At 38.7% G+C, this 21,245-nt stretch overlaps 1 protein-coding gene across 2 annotated transcripts in view; it reads left to right on the forward strand.

The window, feature by feature from the left end:
• PRIM2 (DNA primase subunit 2) overlaps nucleotides 1-21,245 on the forward strand; it is a 312,787-nt gene that overhangs the window by 254,143 nt on the left and 37,399 nt on the right. For both annotated transcript variants that reach the window (XM_073006101.1, XM_073006100.1), the window contains exons 11-12: nucleotides 12,462-12,588; nucleotides 18,904-18,986. In XM_073006101.1, the coding sequence (XP_072862202.1) occupies nucleotides 12,462-12,588; nucleotides 18,904-18,986 (210 nt within the window). The remainder of the gene's footprint in view (nucleotides 1-12,461; nucleotides 12,589-18,903; nucleotides 18,987-21,245) is intronic.

A 21,245-nucleotide genomic window follows, 5' to 3' on the forward strand; every position in this document is an offset into this window, starting at 1 on the left:
GAAATAATGTTTTCATATTCTTGGGCTCATGTCTGGAGCCTAGACGTGTATACATTTTGTTAATTAATATTATTTTTCTGTAATGTGTCATGGAGGTCTGCCCTGAAACTATTTACAAAAGATTGCATGGCCTGAGCAGAGGCTGTTTGGAAAGTCAGTTCCACCCCTGAATTGTCTTTCCATGTTGTCTTTAATTGATGGTGATAGCCACAGTTTCATCAGTTTGTTATGTGCAATGTTAGATATGTGACCAATCAATTTTAATGGAGTAGATTTGATGGATGGCTCCTAGTAATTTCTTACTTCCCTCGGGGTATCGGGTAGCCTGAGACCCTTGAGGTTCATCAGAAATAGTGGTCCATTTAGCTTTTTCAAAGCAAAGGGAGGCATTTCCAGGCTCAACCAACAGGCAGATAAATTGATTTAAATCAGGGAATGCCAGAGAGTATGCACCTAGAATGATTCTAAATTGTTCAACAAACCTTTCCCTTTCCTTTCTATGTTCAGGAAAGTATTTGGTGATAGGATGCAATTCAGACCTAGACCAAAGTTTAAATGTTCTCTCTTCTATTAGCCTCACTGGGGAACAGGTACTGGCTGATCCTGGGCTTTGTCTGAAGGAGATGGGGGCTAGTGAACCTTATGGTTACAGGGAGGTGAGGTGCTGGAGGAGGGGCAGATGGTGGAACAGAGTTTGGGAGAGGAGGCTCTAAAGGAGAGCTGGGAGGGGAATATGGAGAAGCTGTTGAAAGCTCTAGGAACTTTACTGAGTCAGAAAAATGTTTCTAAAGACAGTGTGAAAGAGCCTCAATAGTTTGACTGAGATTTGAATTATTTAGCTGTTTTTTGGCTTCCTAATACCAAGTGAAATAAGCAGACCACTGTGCATCCAAAAGCTTTGCTCCTTTTTGCTCTAGGGCTCTTTTTAGATGGACTAATTTAGGGGTATAGCAGGAGCCCCCACCCTAGCTGAAGAGAGTTTTTGGTAAGGCTTTGCCAGTGAGAAAGCAAGCAGACAGTATTAGAACTATAGCGGCCAAGGAGGAATTTGATAAGGTGAGGTTTCCATTGAGAAGTTCCTATGGGAGAAGCAGGATTAAACAGACAGAAGAGAGAGGCCTCATAAAGAGCAGGGAAAAAATTGCAGCCCAGGAGTTGGGGAGTGGATCTCCACTGGAAACAAAGAGCCAGGAAAAGTCTCCTTCCCAGGAGACAAAGATCCAGGAAGAATTTTCCAGCCAGGAGCCAGGCTCAGGAGTCAGGGAGTGAATGTCTACTTGACACAGTGAGCCCCAGAAAGAAAGACTTCTAGCTGAGTAGATGCCGTTCAAACAAAGAAGTCTGGGCCTCTAACCCAGCTTCAGACAATGTAATCAGAATCTTAATCAAAATCTGTTCTCACTGTGCTTCAATGGACATTTATTGGAGTCACTCACCACCAGATACCCCAAAAGCAAGCAGACTGAAGACGAAGTCTTGGTGTGTGCTCAGAGATTGGTTATTATGTCCAAGGGTTCAGTGGTGGTTCAGATCCAGATATGAATCATGGACCAAAAACTGTTAAAGAAAAATCAGAGATAGTAATTAAAATGGTAAAAACAGATTTTATTCAGGAAAAGCTGCAATAGAAGAAGGTATTCCAGTATAGAGCTGGGCTTAATTCCGTATAGAGAGCATGCACACGTGGGGATTCCTAATTCCAAATAGCATGGACAACAGAGCAGGGTAGGGGGGTCAGTGGATGAAAAATTACTAAGAGGAAAGAAACATCACGGGTAAGGGGATTCTGGTTAAACAGAACTAACAGGATCCTTGCTGCAGGTTGGCCAGGGTGATAAGATATAAAGGGTGGCAGTGAGGAATTTGACCAGATATTGAGGGTAATCTCAGTATCTGGGGAGTTCTTTCTCAACTGACTTTGTAAGATTCCTGTTACAACTGGGTGATGTAAAGAGGAACACAGAAGTCCAAAGCTCAAGGCCTAGTTGAAATGAGGATTCAGAAGAGCCTGACTAAAGTTTGGTCAAGGAGAGCATTTTATCACTGTGTGTAGGATGCTATACCAAGTACTTTATGAAAATGAGCTAATTTAATCTCCAAGCCAACCCTATGTGATAGATATAACTCCTTTTTTACATAAAAGGGAATTGTTGCAGAGAAGTTAAGTAACCTGTCCAAGGTCACACAGCTAGCCTGCAGTAGAGACAGTATTTAAACGTGAGTATCTGACTTCAACCATTAGTATTTACTGCCTCCTGGACTCCTTGGGGCCTCCACATCTCCTTTGGTGTGTTGTTTGGTTAGAATATGTGTGATGATCCAGTGATCTCTAAGAGTTAAACTGTGTTTGAAATTAAGAGTTAAAGGGAAGTATTTGGATCTATAGGTGACTGATTACAAATTTAGATTAATAGATAGTAATTGAATAATTTAGTTACATAAGAATTTAAAAGGGGGCACCATATATTAAATGCCTATAACATCACTCTGGTTATTAAAATTATGCATAAGACTCTAGTGACTCAAGACAACATAATCAATAGTTCCAAAAATTACAGCAAGAATGTGTGCTAAGAAAAGGCCATAGGATGGTTTCATGCCCTTTTCCTCCTGGCAGGTTCACTTATATATGTGACCCTGATGCTGAGCTTGAGTTTCTGTTAGTACTTATGATAACTAATCTTCACAGGACCTGCTTCTAATGACTTTGGCATGCTAAATTCTGGGCACTGGTGAGTAATAATGAAGTCACTTTGTAGTTTAGCAGACTCTCACTTTGTTTCTTTTAATATGTAAATTAGAGGTCCAAGTTCTTGCAGGTAAGAAACACCTGCCACTAAAAAGAAGGTGAAAACGTTCTCCTGAAGCAATGTTGTATCTGGCTGTTATTAAAAAGCCAAAAATTAACGGATGATGGCGAGATTGTGGAGAAAAGGGAATCCTTACACACTGCTGGCGAGAATGCAAATTAGTTCAGCCCCTGAGGAAATCCCCAGTTTGGAGATTTCTCAAACTAAAATAGAATTACCATTCCACCCAGGAATCCCATTACTAGGTATACACCCAAAGGAAAATAAATTGTTCTACCAAAAAGACACCTGTACTTTTATGTTTATCACAGCACTATTCACAATAGAAGACATGAAATCAACCCGGATACCCTTCAAAGGTGGATTAGATAAAGAAAATGTGGTACATATACACCAAGGAATACTACACAGCCATATAAAGAACAAAAATCATGTCCTTTGCAGCAGCGTGGATGCAACTGGAGGTCATTATCCTAAGTGAATTAACACAGGAACAGAAAATCAAATACTGCGTGTTCTCACTTATAAGTAGGAGCTAAACATTGGGTACACATGGACATAAATATGGGAATAATAGACACTGAGGACCTAGAGCCAGGAGAGAGGGAGAAGAAGAAGGGTTGGAAAACTACCTATTGGGGACTTTGTTCACTACTTGGATGATGGGATCATTAAAAGCCCTAACAGCTTCACACAATGTAACTGTGTAACAAACCTGCATGTGGAATAAAATAAGTTTAAAAATTAAAAATTTTTAAATGCCATATCCTTATGCTGATTTCCGTGCACATATACATGGCTCTTTTGCCTCATTTAGGTCAAGAAGATGTTCCTTTTTGAATACAAATCTCTCTCTAAAGGATACTTTTTAACCATTCTCACTTTATTGTTCAAGCTGACCTTGCATAATGAAGTTTTTGTTGCTTTGAAAATAGGAGTAGTAGGGCCAGGCATGGTGGCTCACACCTGCAATCCCTGCAATCCCTGCAATCCCAGCACTTTGGGAGGCTGAGGTGGGTGGATCACCTGAGGTCAGGAGTTCGAGACCAGCCTGGCCAACATGTAACATGGTGAAACCCTGTCTCTATGAAAAATACAAAAATTAGCTGGGCATGGTGGAGGGCACTTGTAACCCAGCTACTCAGGAGGCTGAAGCAGGAGAATGGCTTGAACCTGGGAGGCAGAGGTTGTAGTGAACCAAGATCACACCACTGCTCTCCACTTGAGACAGAGTGAGACTCCATCTCAAAAAAAAGAAAAAAAAAAAAAAAAGAGAAAGAAAAGAAAATAGGAGTAATATTTAGTCGTGTGTTTTTTTCATTGTAGGAAAGACTTTATTCTAAGGAAGACTATGCACTGTCCATCTCAGCAAACAGATGTTTACACCGTAGTGTCTGAATAGATTTGGGCATAAGTACTTTAAAAAATATAATAAAGTCACTAGACCCTGGCTGGGCCTGGGATAGAAGACAAAGTTATGAAAGAGGCTCTGAGAACAGGGCTGGAACTGGATAAAGGTGTGCCTGCTTTACAGTTTTTCTTGAGTTCAATCATTTAACATAATGCCTCTGAAAGTAACTTACTGCTGTCTTTGGTAGAAATGCATATTGGTATATTGCCAGTGCCACAGATGGGATGTCTGTACCAATTTGGAAGGTTGCAAACTGCCACTTACCCACCTTCAGACCTGTCTTGACTTTCTGGCCTTTCCCCACACTGAATGAATGGAGTGGGAGGGAAGAGCCTAAACAGAAATGTATGTTTTCTGTTTACTTCTTCCTACCCCCTTTTTTTTTTTTTTTTTTTTTTTGAGATGGAGTCTCACTCTGTTGCCCAGGCTGGAGTGCAATGGCACAGTCTTGGCTCACTGCAACCTCTGCCTCCCGGATTCAAGAGATTCTCCTGCTTCAGCCTCCTGAGTAGCTGGGATTACAGGCATGCGCCACCACACCCAGCTAATTTTTGTATTATTAGTAGAGATAGGGTTTCACCATGTTGGCCAGGCTGGTCTTGAACTCCCGACCTCAGGTGATCCACCTGCGTCGGCCTCCCAAAGTATTGGGATTACAGGAGTGAACCACTGTGCCCAGCCTTCCTACCTCTTTTTGTATCGAATGCTTAGAGGTTTTCCTTTGAGCCATGGACACGAAGACCTAAAAAGCATTTGCTAAAAAGTATCTCCAAGTAAATACCGTCTCTGTACAGTATTTCTTGAATTTGTAAATTTGAAAACCAGAGAGGACAATTTGTTTGATAAATACATGGATAGTTTGAAAGCTTAGTAAGATCCAAGTTTCATTTATTTTTATTTTTTCTTGTTTCCAGTAGAGTTGGAAGGGTCCAAATTTTAGACATATGTATACAAAGGCAGTAAATAAATTGGAAAGAAGAGGGATGTTAATGCTTTTAGCTTTTCTCTTTTAGAGAGATTAGCTTTCCATTATTTTAACAGAATAGCTTACCAAAATGTTCTTTCCCTATTTTGTGATGAACATACTGAAATCTTGTATCTAATTAAATTCAATTCCTACCTAAAAGTTTTCACAAAAAAGATTGACTATAGTTCATGCTTGTGACTAAAGACACAAACAGGAGTTGTTTATGAAAGGTTTGCTGGAAATTTTAATGTCCTTGTTTTCATCAGTGAAATTAATGATGACTTGAAAGTTTTTCTTCTTTCTTGAAAGTTTTTGTTGAAATGCTATTTGTTTTCCTGGTTATTGATTACTTGTGGACAGATAGCAGTTGTGAAGACATAAACTACTGATTGTTAAAAATTTCAGCATTCTCTTTTCAAAAGAAATTGGCAAACTGATTCTAAAATTTATATGGAAATGCAAGGACGTAGAATAGCCAAAATAATCTTGAAAATGAACACAGTAGGACTTACTTATCTTTGAAAGTTACTCTAAAGCTATTGTAATCAAGACAGTGTGTTATTGGCAAAAGGACAGACATGTAGATCAATGGGATCAAATTGGATCTGATCTAGTCAGAGTCCAAAAATAGAACTACACATATGTGGTCAAATTTGATGAGGATGTCAAAGTGATTTAATGGGAAAAAGAAAGTGTCTTCAACATATGGTGTTGGAAAGGTGCTTTTCCACATGCAGAATAAAAGAACTTTGATTCCTACCTTACACCATAGACAAAAATTAACTTGAGATGAATCAGGACCTAGACTTAAAAGCTAAAGCATTACAGTTTCTAAAGGACAACATAAAAATATCTTTCCAATTTATCTTAGGATACAGTACTACCATTAAAAAGTTGATAAATTGGACTTCATCAAAAATAACACCTGCTCATCAGAAGATAACATCAAGTAGATAAGCCTTTGTTACAGTTATATTTGACAAAGGGCTTGTGTCCAGAATATATAAATAAGGGAATAATTAAAAGAAGGCAATCAACATTTGAAAATTTTAAATGAACATTTAAATAATTAAAAGAAGGCAATCAGAATTTTAAGATTTGAACAGACATTTCATAAAATAAGGAATATCACTAGTCAAAAAGCACATGAAAAAGTGCTCTTCATCATTAGTCATCAAGGAAATGCAAAGTGAGATACCACTGCTTACCCACTAGAATGGCTAAAATTAACAAGATTTATAAAATGTTGGGGAGAATGTGGAACTCTCAGGGATTGCTGCTGGAGGTATAAAATAGTACAACTAGTCTCAAAAATTTTGGGCAGCAATTCCACTTATATGTATTTATCCCAGAGAAATGAAAATGTATACCTACAAAAGCTATATGTAAGAATGTTCATGGCCACTTAATTGAGAATAGCCAAAAACTGTAGAAGCCCAGTGTGTATGGTAGGAAAAAACCAGTTTTCTCCTACTATACTCTCAACACAGAGAGTATACTGACCAGATGTGTGGATTTTTCCCACACTGACCAGTTCTCTGACACTAGCCGGATAGCCTATATTCAGTTCACTTCTGACACTAACTAGAACTCGTGCAGATCTCTCATGGATTAAGAGCTCAGTCCCACAAGACTGTGCCCTACTTCATATACCAGTTGCAAGCAATAGGTTCGTTCCCAGGTTACCACAACTTCTGACCAGTTTGGCCACAAGTGGGAGGTTACCACAGCCCCTTCTCAGGTTCAGTAATGTGCGAGAGCAGCTCACAGAACTCAGGGAAATGCTTACATTTATCAGTTTATTATAAAGGATGTTTTAAGGGATACAGGTGAACAGCCAAAGAAGTACACTGGGTAAGATATGTGGGAAGCGGCATGGACCTTCCACGCCCTCTCTGGGTGTTCCACCCTCCCATCACCTCCATGTCTTTGGCATCCCAGATGCTTTCCAAACCCTGTAGTTTAGGGATTTTTTTTTTTTTTTAATTTAAGTTCTAGGGTACATGTGCACAATGTGCAGGTTTGTTACATATGTATACATGTGCCATGTTGGTGTGCTGCACCCATTCACTCGTCATTTACATTAGATATATCTCCTAATGCTATCCCTCCCCCCACCCCATGACAGGCCCCAGTGTGTGATGTTCCCCACCCTGTGTCCAACTGTTCTCATTGTTCAGTTCCTACCTATGAGTGAGAACATGTGGTGTTTGGTTTTCTGTCCTTGCGATAGTTTGCTGAGAATGATGGTTTCCAGCTTCATCCATGTCCCTACAAAGGACATGAACTCATCCTTCTTTATGGCTGCATAGTATTCCATGGTGTATATGTGCCACATTTTCTTAATCCAGTCTATCACTGATGGACATTTGGGTTGGTTCCAAGTCTTTGCTATTGTGAATAGTGATGCAGTAAAAATATGTGTGCATGTGTCTTTATAGCAGCATGATTTATAATCCTTTGGGTATATACCCAGTAATGGGATTGCTGGGTCAGATGGTATTTCTAGTTCTAGATCCTTGAGGAATCGCCACAGTGTCTTCCACAACAGTTGAACTAGTTTACAATCAGTTTAGGGATTTTTATGGAGGTTTCATCACATAGGTTGAGCACGTATTAACTCGTTCCCCCCCCCCCCCCCCTTTTCCTGGAGGATGGGATAGTGCGGTTGAAAGTTCCAGGCTTTTAATTATGGCTTGGTCTTTCTGGTGACCAGCCCCCATCCAGAAGCCCACCAAGAGTCACCTCATTAGAACAAAAGATACTCTTATCAATACCCAGGAAGTTCCAAGGGATTAGCAACTCTGTCAGAAACTTGGGCCACGGACCAAATATTAGAACAGAAGATGCACCTAGCATCCCTCTTGCTCAGGAAATCACAAGAGTTTTGGGAACTCTCTGCAAGGAACCAGGAGCAGGGATCAAATACACATTTCTTATTGTATCACAATATCACATCTCCAGGTGTCCATCAGCAAGAGCCTAGACAAGCGATCTGGTATATCCATACAGTAGAACACTACTCGGCAATAAAAAAGAACAAACTGCTGACACATGTAATGGCAAGGACAAATCTCAGAAGCATTAAAGGACATGAAAGAAGCCAGACACAAATACTTTATACTGTGTGATTCCATTGATACAAAGTTATAGAATAGCTAAAACTAATCTGTGGTGACAAAAATCAGATCAGTAGTCACTTCGGGTTGTGGAGGGAGGGGAATGTTGACTGAGAAGAAGCAAGAGGGAATTCTACAGGTTGATGGAAATGTTCTATCTTCTGGTAGGAGTGTGGGTTGTATACATATAGTCACTTGCCCAAACTGATCATCCTATAGACTTAAGATGTGTGCATTTCACTATATTTCAGTTATAACCTCAAATTTAAAGATCTCACACACAAAAATAGCAAGATATTTTCTTATCTCTTATTCTGACTCTCTTTCTGATTCTCTTGAAGTATTGGATGGCCCAGTCCCACTATACTGAGCCAGTTTTTGGAAGAAAATAAAATTTATTATTTTACTATCTTTTAATGTATCCACTATACTCTATAAAGGGCATCGTTTAAACTTTTTCAGCCTTTGTTGTTGTTGTTACAGTGAAGAAGAGCTATCCAGAAGAACAAAATAGCACAACAGTGTAAACTTGCAATGATTTGGCAGGTTTTTGAAGTTATTTAATCCTGATAAGTTAAAATCCCTTGAAGCATATTTATACATTCATCTTTCCAGCCAGCTACCGCTTATTTGCTCTTTCATTCAAGTGAAGGTTATTGAGCACCTCCTATGAGTAGATGTTTTATCAGATACTGAGTGGGCATGCTATGATGAGTACACAACCAAGTCCCCGCCCTTAACAGCACTCCTAGTTTAGAAGTGATAAATGCAAAAATAAATTCCATTGCAACAAGAAAGGTACAGCACTGTACAAACTGCTGCTGTGCATTCTTTTGAGGAAGCAACGTCTTCTGCCTTGGGTACTTGGGACGATTCCACAGAGGAAGTGACATTTGAGCCAGTTTGTATGAATAGTTAGAGTTGTGGATAGGAGTTGGAAGAAGGGGGACATTTTAAGATGACTAGAAATGGAATTGAATAGTTCAGTGAGTCTTTTATCCTCCCTAAACCTTTAGGTAAAGGTTCAGTTAATATCTACTGAAGCAGAAGTCTTTTGCAGTAGCACAGTCAGTGTTTTAACTAGGAAATAGAAGTCTTTTGCAGTAGCATAGTTAGTGTTTAAACTAGGACACCAAAATATTTTCCTTTTTCCCCCTCACCAATAGCAGCTAATATTTATTGAGAACAAAGGATGTGACAGGTACTCTGCATAATGTTTTAATTTAATTTAATCTTCATAGCAATTTAATGCATTAATATTACTGTCCCTATAGATTAGGAAAATTGAGGATTGAAGTAACACCCTTTATAAGTAGACAGGCCAGGGATTCTTTCCCAGGTTTCTCTGCCCCCAAAGCCTGGGATCTTTAAAAAGCCTACTCTATGTGTGTTGCTCTTAGTATGAACCCAGAGAAAGCAAGCAAAGGGCAACTCTGAAGTGTCTTGCGATCACTTAAAAGAGGGGGGATTTACCTGCTTTCCAAAATACGGCCTGCCCACCTTTTGTATTTAAGTTTTAGTTCATTGCCAATATGTATAATTATTTATAAACTCAAAATAATCTGTCTTAGTTTTATTCCTATCTACATGACACTTTTTGGTGTTATGCTTAGTAATTTCATGTATGAAAAATTGCCAAGTAATCATTCGGTAAGCTTTCTAGAGTATCCATTTTATAAGTTAAAGAATCATGGCAGTAAAAACTATAAGCTCTTTCACTCTAATTATTAGACTGAGAACCTTGAAGATTTTGCCCTTTGAAAATGACTTATTATTTGGGCAATCTGGCTTCTCACTATTTAACAAGTATTGCTTAAAGTATCATGTAGGAACGTTTGACGTGCTCCACAGCCACTCACAGCTTCTGATCATTCTGTTTGTGACAGCCTTGAGAGATCACTGAGGGGTAGTTTAAGATTGTGCTCCAGTATAAAAGTGGCAAAGTTTGTCTTTTAAACAAACATGTATTTTTTTCAGAGTAGAAGATAAATTTTTTGCTACATCAGTCATTTGCCATACATTTTAGAAACTTAGTTTTAGATTTGTAGTTTTTGCCCAAATGACCACTTAACATGGGACACCTACCCTAACCCCTACCTCTTTCCCAGGAAAGTTAGATTTTTGTCCAAGATTCCACCAGTATTGAATATTACCTCTTGCCAGATATCTTGTCAAAGGTACATTGTCTGCTTTTGGTTGACCAATGGGGTATGGGTTGTTATGCCAGATGAGTGTCACGTAGTAGTGGAATTAGAAAATCATCAACCAAGGGCCTGGCATAGTGACTCACATCTGCAATCCCAGGGCTTTAGGAGGCCAAGGTGGGAGGATTGCTTGAGGCTAGGAGTTTGAGACCAGCCTGGGCAACATAGCAGGACCCTGTCTGGTGACACACACCGGTAGTCCCAGTCACCCAGGAGGCTGAGTTGGGAAGATCACTTGAGCCCAGGAGTTTGAGGTTACAGTGAGCTATGATCATGGCATTGCACTCCAGTCAGGGCAACAGAGCAATATTCTATCTCTAAAAAAAAATTAAAAGTTAAATTTAAAAAGTCACCAACCATCAGGCATTGGAAAACATTTAATGGAAGCAGAATAATGGGATGATAGCCTTCCTAATGCTGTAGTAGACAAAGGAGTACTTCACATTTTTTCCTTCATGCATGCTGGTACTGAGGTGGGTGCAAAGATCCAATAGACAGATCTTACCTCAAAGAGTTTATGATCCTGGAGGAACTAATCACCTATGTGAATATGTGATTAATAGAAAGTAGCATGATAATGTGTCGTAAAAGAAGTAAAATGCCATAAAAATCAAATATGAAGATAAATCTTCTAGAAAAGTATAGGTATAAGTATAGATAAAATGCTATTGAAATATGTAGGAAGAAGAGATTACTTCTGATTTTAGACCTCAAAACCAAGTGTCATTTAAAATGGAGTCTGAGAGAAGTTATGTCCTAAAAAGATATAACTGGAAGCTACTATTTTTAAATATCTTATTTCTTATTACTAAGAAAGTGTGGTATTATGGAAAGAACATGGGCTTTGGAATCAGACTTGTCTGTACATGTCTACCATTTAATAACTGTTGTACATCACATTGCTTCATTCTTTGAACTTCAGTTTTCTCAAGTATAGCATCATAGAGGAGTTGTGATGATCTAAATGGTTAAATAGGATTACACTTTTAAAAGCTCCTAGCAAAATGCCTGGCACCTGTTCACTTTTCATTATATGCTGGTTCCTTTTGTTCTCCTGTCTGACCCAATTCAACATCCCTTCTGTCCCATTAGCTTGTTTTATGAACATGGAGGCAAGGATTCTGGGTAGGAGGCAGTTGTAGTACTTCATTCATTAAGCATTTGTTGACTACTTTGTATGGTGGAAATCCAGAGGAAGGGATGATGATGATGATGATGATGATGATGATGATTATATTTTGAGATAGGATCTCACTATGTTGCCCAGGCTGAAGTACAGTGGCACAATCATGCCTCACTGCAGCCTCAACCCTACAGCCCAATCGATAATTCTCCCTCAGGCTCCTGAGTAGCTGAGACCACAGGTGCATGCCACCACACCCAGCTAATTTTTAATTTTTTTTGTAGTGATGGGGTCTCACTATGTTGCCCAGGCTGGTCTTGAACTCCTGGGCTCAAGTGATCCTCAGCCTCCTAAAGTGCTGGGATTACAGGCATGAGCCACCTGGCCTAGGATTAACTATTTTAATAGGCATTTAGGAAGTAGAATGGGTAGATATGGGAATTCAGGGAGAATTAGGGGAAGGTGGATAGAAAAGAGGCTAAACTGGTTTTCTTCTGGTATAATCTTTGGAATCAAGCTAAGAAGGGCAAATCGATTATTCTTCTCAGGAAAAGATTTTCTTTATCTTTAGACATATAGATAACACTAGCTGTCTTCTACCTGAGAAATTTGTTTTCTATAAGTTTTGTACCTTTTTTAAAAAAAGAAATTATTTGTATCATAAAGGACCTAAATAATATATATGGCATGAATGTACATCTGCCCGTGAATGCTGAATTTATTCTAGAAAATATCACTTTGCACTCTTTGATTTTAGCTTGCTTTGCTGACCTCACTAGTATAATCATTGGCTGACTTTGTCTCTTTTTCTATTTTCTCCCATTCAGTTTGATAAAGGTTACTCTTACAACATCCGTCATAGCTTTGGAAAGGAAGGCAAGAGGACAGACTATACACCTTTCAGTTGCTTGAAGATTATTCTATCCAATCCACCAAGCCAAGGGGATTATCATGGTAAGTGCCTCCACTGGATATGTTGTCCAAGTACAGAAATCCAAGAGCTCTGTTGGAAACCCTGAAAGAATGTAGTGGCTTTTTGCATTACTGTCAGGAGCTAGTTTGTAGCTTATGTCAGTCATCACTGTCAAGCTAGAGCTCCATTACTCTTAGAGCAATTTGTCTTATTGCTGAACTAGGTCAGGCAAGAGAAATTCATTCAGCTGCACTTCAGTTTGTGCTGGATTAGGCTTTTCAGTTCTCTCTTTCCTCCTTCCTGCTGTTCTCTGTCTCCCTCATCTTCTGCAGTGTTCTGCAAGTGTCTTAGAGGGCTGATATAAGTTTTACCAAGGTTTTTGAAATTAGAATATTCTAATTTTGGAATGGTAGATTCATTAATTTTCCAAAGGCTAACTACTAAGGAAAAGTGTGAGGTTTTTTTCTTATCACCATCAGCTGATTAACCAATAAAGCTTAAGTGGTATCAGCCATAACTATCAATTTGCCTGAGTTATTTAAAAAGAAAAACAGAACATCTCATTTGTCTGGTATGTCCAAGAATGATTTAACGGTTCATATCAGTAAATTTTCTGGATTATCAAAGCTTACTACAATATGTATCAAAACTTCCTTTTGTTTTAGAATCTTAAACACTTTTTAAAAGACTGCATACTTTCGGGCTGTTAAAGATCAAATAATCATAAATAGTATTTTTAGAAAGATATTCCATGTGTCCAAATCATTAAAAAATACTTATACATTCATTAGTTTAATAGCTGAAGAAGTGGCCAGCACTGGATGGAGGGAGGGAGGGAGGGAGGGAGGGATGGATGGATGGATGGATGGATGGATGGATTTTTTTTTTTTTTTTTGAGACGGAGTTTCGCTCTTGTTGCCCAGGCTGGAGGCAATGGCGCGATCTCAGCTCACTGCAGTCTCTGCCTCCCGGGTTCAAGCAATTCTCCTGCCTCAGCCTCCTGAGTAGCTGGGATTACAGGCACCCGCCACCATGCCCAGCTAATTTTTTGTATTTTTAGTAGAGATGGGGTTTCACCATGTTGGCCAGGCTGGCGGGCCTCAGGTGATCTGCCCGCCTTGGCCTCCCAAAGTGCTGGGACTATGGGCATGAGCCACCGCACCCGGCCTGGTAATATATATTGAGTGGTTTTTATCACTTATGTCAGAGTCCCTTGAGATGCTTTTTTAGAAATGCAGATTCTCAGGGCTCACCCTCAGTCATATAAAATCAAACTTTATTTGCAAGCACACTGGGTGAGTTTTATGTTTTCTAAAGTTTGAAAGCCATGGATCCAGATACTTCTGTTGAGGAAGCCTGAAGCTTTTTTTTAGCCTAGCAGCCATATCAGGCAGTCAACTTATGATTAAGCTTGTGGCCAAGTAAAACTCCCAGGGATTTGTCTGCAAATTTCCAGGTTCTAGCATTTGTCTCTTAATTAGTTGGTTTTCATTAGCTTAAATGCAAAACTTTATTTCTGTTAAGTTGTATCTTGTTATCCCAGTGCATTCTGTTATTATTTTGTTTCTAAGTTCAACTCTGTCAGTCAAGAAATATTATACTTAGCACTCAATGAACTCATTATTTGTTGGAAACATTTACTTATCCCTTTTTAAAAAAGTAATAAACTTAATTTTTTAGAGCTGTTTTAGGTTCACAGCAAAATCGTGTGGGAAATTCAGAGTTCCCATGTACTTCCACACCCCAACACATGCACAACCTCCCTTGCTGTCAGTATCTCACACCACACTGGTGCATATATGTATTACAATTGATGAACCTACATTGACACATCATCATCATCCAAAGTCCATAGTTTACATTAGGGTGAATTCTTGGTGCTGTATATCACATGGATTTGGGCATGTATCTACCATTGTAGTATTCTACAGAATAGTTGCGCTGCCATAAAAATCCTGTGTTTTACCTATTCATCCTTTTCTTCCTTGGTCTCTGGCAACCACTGATCTTTTAACTGTCTCCATAGTTGCACCTTTTTACAGAATGTCATCATACGGCATATAGCCTTTTCAAATTGACTTCTGAACTTGGTAACATGCATTTAAGTTTCCTTTATGTCTTTTCATGGCTTGTTAATGGATTTATTTTTTGCACGGAATGATATCCCATTGTCTATATGTACACAGATTATTTATTCATTGACCTTGTGAAGGACATCTTAGTTGCTTCCAAGTTTTGGCAATTATGAATAACCTGCTGTAAATATCTGTGTGCAGGTTTTTATGTAGATAAAAGTTATCATTTCATTTCGGTTAATACCAACTCACATGATTACTGGATCATAAAGTGGCACAGTGGCTGTACCATTTTTCATTCCCACCAGCAATGAATGAGAGTTCTTGTCACTGCAAATTCTTACCAGCTTTTGGTGGTGTCATGTTTTGGATTTTGGCCATTCTAATAGATGTGTAGTGGTATTTCTTTGTTGTTTCCATTTACAGTACCCTACTGGCATTATGTTGAAGTCTTTTCATAAGTTTACTTGGCTTCCGCGTATCTTCTTCGGTGAAATGTCTATTCAAGTCTTCTGCCCGTTTTAAAATCAGGCCGTTTTCTTATTGCTGAATTTCGAGAGTTCATTGTATATTTTGCAGAACAGTACTTTATCAGATTTGTCTTTTGCAAATGTTTTCTCCCCATCTATGCTTCTGTTCTTTTCTCTCTTTTTTCACCTTTTGGGATTTCAGTTACACACGCATTCTACCTTTTATAGTTGTCCCACAGTTCTTGGGTATTGTGTGTGTGGTTTCTTTTTGGTTTTGTTTTTGTTTTTTTGTCTTTTTTCTCTTTGTTTTTTAGTTTCAGAAGTTTCTATTTGTCATATCCACAAGATGCAAGGATTTTCTCCAGCCATGTCTAGTCTACTGATGAACCCATTGAAGACATTCTTCATTTCTGTTACAGTGTTTTTGATCACTAGCATTTCTTTTTTATTCTTAGAATTTTCATCTCTGCTAGCTGGTTATTCTAACACATTTATTGAATAGGGAGTCCTTTCTCCATTGCCTATTTTTATTGACTTTGTTGAAGGTCAGATAGTTGTAGGCATGCTGTCTTATTTCTGATTCTCTATTCTGGTTCATTAGTCTATGTGTCTGTTTTTGTACTAGTACCATGCTGTTTTGGTTACAATAGCCTTATAGTATAGTTTGGAGTTAGGTAGAGTTACAATAGCCTTATAGTATAGTTTGGAGTTAGGTAGAGTGATACCTCTGGCCTTTTTTTTTTTTTTTGGAGACGGAGTCTTATTCTGTGGCCCAGGCTGGAGTGCAGTGGCGCCATCTCGGCTCACTGCAAGCTCCGCCTCCCGGGTTCACGCCACTCTCCTGCCTCAGCCTCCCGCGTAGCTGAGACTACAGGCGCCTGCCACCATGCCTGGCTAATTTTTTGTGTTTTTAGTAGAGACGAGGTTTCACCATGGTCTCGATCTCCTGACCTCATGATCTGCCCGCCTCAGCCTCCCAAAGTGCTGGGATTACAGGCGTGAGCCACCGCACCCGGCCTGATGCCTCTGGCTTTGTTCCTTTTGCTTAGGATTGCTTTGGTCATTTAGGCTCTTTTTTAGTTCCATATGAATTTTAGAATAGTTGTTTTCTTATTCTGTGAAAAATGACATTGGTGGTTTGATAGGAATAGCATTGAATCTGTACATTACTTAGGGTGGTATGGCCATTTTAATGATACTGATTCTTCCAGTCCATGAGCATGGAATGTTTTCCTGTTTGTGTTGTCTCTGATTTCATTCAGCAGCGTTTTGTAGTTCTCCTTGTAGAGATCTTTCACTTCCTCGCTTAGATGTATTCCTAAATATTTTATTTATTTATTTTTTAGTGGCTACCGTAAATGGAGTTGTGTTTTCGATTTGGCTCTCAGCTTGAACATTGTTGGTATATAGAAATGCTACTGATTTTTAAGGCCGGGTGTGGTGGATCATGCCTGTAATCCCAGCACTTTGGGAGGCCAACACGGGTAGATCACTTGAGGTCAGGAGTTCAAGACCAGCCTGGCCAACATGGTGAATCCTCACTTCTACTAAAATTAAAAAGTAGAACAAAAATTAGTCAAGCATGGTGGCGTGTGTCTGTAATTCCAGCTACTCAGGAAACAGAGGTTGCAGTTAGCTGAGATGGCACCACTGTACCGGGTGACAGAGTGAGTCTCTGTCTCAAAAAAAAGAAATACTACTGATTTTTGTATATTAATTTCGTATCCTGAAACTTTGCTGAAGTCATTTATTAATTCTAGGAGCCTTTTGGTGCATTCTTTAGGGTTTTCTAGGTATAGAATCATATCATCAGTAAACAAAGATAGTTTGACTTCTTTTCCTATTTGGATGTCTTTTCTTTCTTTCTTTTGCCTGATTGCTCTGGGTAGGACTCCCAGTAGTATTTTGAGTAAGAGTGGTGAGAGTGGGCATCCTTGTCTTGTTCCCATTCTCAAGGGGAATGGTTTGAGCTTTGGCCCATTCAGTATGATGTTGGCTGTGGGTTTCTCTTAGATAGTTCTTATTATTTTGAGGTATATTCCTTTGGTGTCTAGTTTTTTGAGGGTTTTTATCATGAAGGGATATTGGATGTTTTATTTATTTATTTATTTATTTATTTTTTTTTTGAGATGGAGTCTCGCTCTGTCGCCCAGGCTGGAATGCAGTGGCGTGCTCTTGGCTCACTGCAAGCTCTGCCTCCCAGGTTCACGCCATTCTCCTGCCTCAGCCTCCTAAGTAGCTGGGACTACAGAGTCTGCCGCCATGCCTAGCTAATTTTTTATATTTTTAGTAGAGACGGGGTTTCACCATGTTAGCCAGGATGGTCTCGATCTCCTGACCTTGTGATCCGCCCACTTCGGCCTTCCAAAGTGCTGGGATTACAGGCGTGAGCCACCGCACCTGGCCGGGATATTGGATTTTGTTGAAAGCTTTTTCGTTCTATTGAGAAAATACAGTTTTTGTTTTTAATTCTGTTTATGTGGTGAATCACTTTTATTGATTTGCATATGTTGAGTCAGACTCGCATCCCAGAAATAAAGCCTATTTGATCATGGTGAATTAGCTTTTTGATGTGCTGCTGGATTCAATTTGCTAGTATTTTGTTGAGGATTTTTGATTCTATGGTCATCAGAGATATTGGCCAGAAGTTTTCTTTTTTTCATTGTGTCTCAGCCAGATTTTGGTATCAGGGTGATGCTGGCTTCATAAATTGAGTTAATGTGGGGAGTCCCCCCTCCTCAGTTTTTTGGAATAGTTTTAGTAGGATTGGTACCAATTCTTCTTTGTACATCTAGTAGAATTTGGCTGTGAATCTACCTGGTCCGGGGCTTTTTCTGGTTTATAGGTTTTTTTATTCCTGATTCAGTTTCAGACCTCATTATTGGTCTGTTCAGATTTTCACTTTCTTCCTACTTCAGTCTCGGAAGGTTGTGTGTTTCCTGGAACTTAGTCATTTCCTCTAGATTTTCTAATTCATGAAAAATGCACAATTATTTCTAATTAACTTACAGATCTATCATCTGTATGACTGAAAAAAAAAGACTTTTCTGTATTAAATTTTTAATAAGTATTTTGACTTACCATTGCAATTTCTTATTAAAATATCTAAAATTTTCTAGATTTTGTCCTCAACTTTTGTATTTCAAATTCTTCTGTATTCTTGTTTATGTGAATATTTCTAGTGGTCTATCTTTATTTTTCATGAAATAATATAGAGATGACATGTATCCACTATAAGTTGTTTTTCTATGAAATAGTTTATTTTTTCATCTGATTTCCATCCATGATTCTTTTACATTTTTATAGATTCTACGCTTTAGGAAATAGGCATATAATTTACATTTGAAAATGATGTTGAATTTTTTTCTTTCTCAGAGTTTGCGTGTTTTTCATTTTATTTACATTATCTACCTTCTCTCATGTGCCTTTTACATAATTTTTAGACTAGAATATAAGAAGATTGTATAAAGTTTTTAAATAAACAATTATGCAGCTAATTTGTGATTATTTGTGCTTGTTAGCAAGGAGTGTAATTAAAGTTGTTTTCCCTCTTCCTGTTGAATGGACATCTTAGCCTGAGAATGCTGCAATGTTTTATGTAACTCTTGAGCCTGGAGTGCCCTGATAACCATATAGCTAAGTAATCATTTAGATAAAAAGAGGAAAGCAGTTGCACCCATGGGCAATTACCTTTTTTATTAATAAGCTGTTAGACAATTAAGGGGAGCTTAGATGGTCTTTCGAGTGTGGTATTGTACTAAGTTGTGGGTAAGTAACCTTGTTTGTGTGCTGGCTTATTTTCTGTTGTCAGGGTGCCCATTCCGTCACAGTGATCCAGAGCTGCTGAAGCAAAAGTTGCAGTCATACAAGATCTCTCCTGGAGGGATAAGCCAGGTAGGTCATAGTCTTCTCTCTGCATCTGCAGTAACGAGGTCTCAGACAGATCTCTTGGTTTTATTTAATGTTCTTGCAGTGATGCTGTGTACTACCTGTCAGGCCTCACACCAGACATCTTATCTTCAAGACGAATTAAGTTAAAACCTTGACTTACCCGGTTTAGAGTCTTTGGAAATTCTAGTTCTTCTGTCTGCTAAGCTGCATTTTTATTTTTCCTAATCATAAAGGAAGCTGGAAATCTTCCCCCCCACCTCAATTTGTTTTACTGTCTCAACTGAGGACTACATCTTTAAAAATAAAATTTTTGAGCAATGCATGGAAGCTTATTAATGAAGCTGAAAATTAATGACAGCATATTTCATATTGGGAAATTGCTTTCTGAGCAGACGATAATGTAGTACATACTGGCTGAAAGTTCTGATAGGCATCAGTTACTGCTGTGTTTCATCTACACTTCTAATGGTAGACCTAATCGTTTGTCAAAATACTTTGTCTTGTGAACAATGGAGATGCTCAAATTGTAAAACCAAATGTCAAAGACTACATTTTTTAGTCAGTCTACCTTAAAAAAATTAATATTGTGACATAGCAACGACTATTTTCTATAGTGTGCTTTCAAGTTTACTGGAATTTTGAAGGAATTGGGGAAGAGCTTCTGCTTCCTTAGCTTAAGAAGAACATGATATATTTTAGAGTTAGAACATCTAAATCATCATACATGTTTAAATTGTTATTTTTATTTAAAGAAAATCATTACTCTAGACAACTTTACTGCTTCTTCTGTGTCCAAAGTTCAGATAACAAACCTTGCAGTTTTTTAGTACTTCGAGCAAAGCAGTGTTCAAGGTGCCATGGGGTATGCAAGGAAGAATCAGATGTAAATCCTGCTCTCACAAAACCAGTGTCTGAAAACAAAGAAAAAACATAAACCAAGTGTCATGAGAGGTACACATAGATTGTCTTTGGTCTTCTGATGAGGGAAAGATTATAACCAGCTGAAGAGGTCAAGGAACCCTTTATGGAAGAGATGCCCTTTGAATTAGGCCTTGCACTAAGGTTGGGAATTAGGGAGAGAGAATGCACAAATGAAAGACTGTAGGCGTATTAGGATTTCAAGCTTAGGATAATGGTGGCACCAATACATAAATACTAATAGGTAACTTAAAGGAAGTATAGTTGGTTTTGGTTTGAGTGACTTAATTTTAGTGGTTAAAAACTGCTGCTAACAAATTTGATAGGGAATCTGGAAATAAAGAATTATTGACTTTTTTTTTTTTAGCAATTGTAAATAATCACCTTTTTGAAAACAATACAAGTTCTTAACATATCTATGTTAGCATATTATGTATGCATTTAAATGGCATTAATGTGGGTTTGGGGCATTAGGAAATTTAGAACTAGAAATCTGATGGTCTTTTCAGTTAGAATTGTAGCATAGGGAGAAAGCCATTCTCTTTTATGGAGTCCTAGGATGTGACATGCCATGATGCATAGGTAGGAAGTCAGTGGTAGAAGCAAAAATTGAAGCCAGACTTTCTGACTCTTTTTTTTTTTTTTTCCTGCACTCCACTCTACTTTAGAGCTTATTATCATGAGTTTGCTGGGGGAGAGAAGAGGTAGGGAGTCAAAAGCTGTGTTTCAAAATGTAATCTTGGCCAGTCCTTCTCTCTGTCAAGCATTAAAAGGAGGTGGGATCAATGAAGACTGAACAGAAATGGGGAGAGAGGGAGAAAATACATTAGGGAAGTGAAGTATCACAAAAGTCAAGGAGAAAACTTTGAGAAGAGAGTAAGTTCCACAGAGTCCCTTGTAGCAAGAGATTTTTTTCATGAAGAGAACTGAGAAAAGGTGGTTGGATACGCTGAGAGGATTCTTTGACTTTGACTTTGGTGAGGTGTCAGTAAAATGGTGGAAACCAAAAACAAGATTATACTTGCTTAAAAAATTAATGAAAGAAAGACAGTAAATAACCTTTTCCAAAAATATGTCAGGCCAGGTGCAGGGGCTCATACCTGTAATGCTAGCACTTAGGGAGGCTGAGGCAGGCAGATTGCTGAGCCCAGGCATTCAAGACCAGCCTGGGTAACATTACAAAAACCTGTCTCTACAAAAATTACAGAAACTTAGCAGAGTGTGGTAGCATGCAACTGTAGCCTCAGCTACTCAGGAGGCTGGGGTGGAAGAATCACCTGAGCCCAAGAAGTTGAGGCTACAGGGAGCCGTGATCATGCCACTGCACTCCAGCATTGACAATGG

The sequence above is a fragment of the Chlorocebus sabaeus genome, chromosome 17, assembly GCF_047675955.1.
Source record: "Chlorocebus sabaeus isolate Y175 chromosome 17, mChlSab1.0.hap1, whole genome shotgun sequence".
NCBI classification, from domain to species: Eukaryota; Metazoa; Chordata; class Mammalia; order Primates; family Cercopithecidae; genus Chlorocebus; species Chlorocebus sabaeus.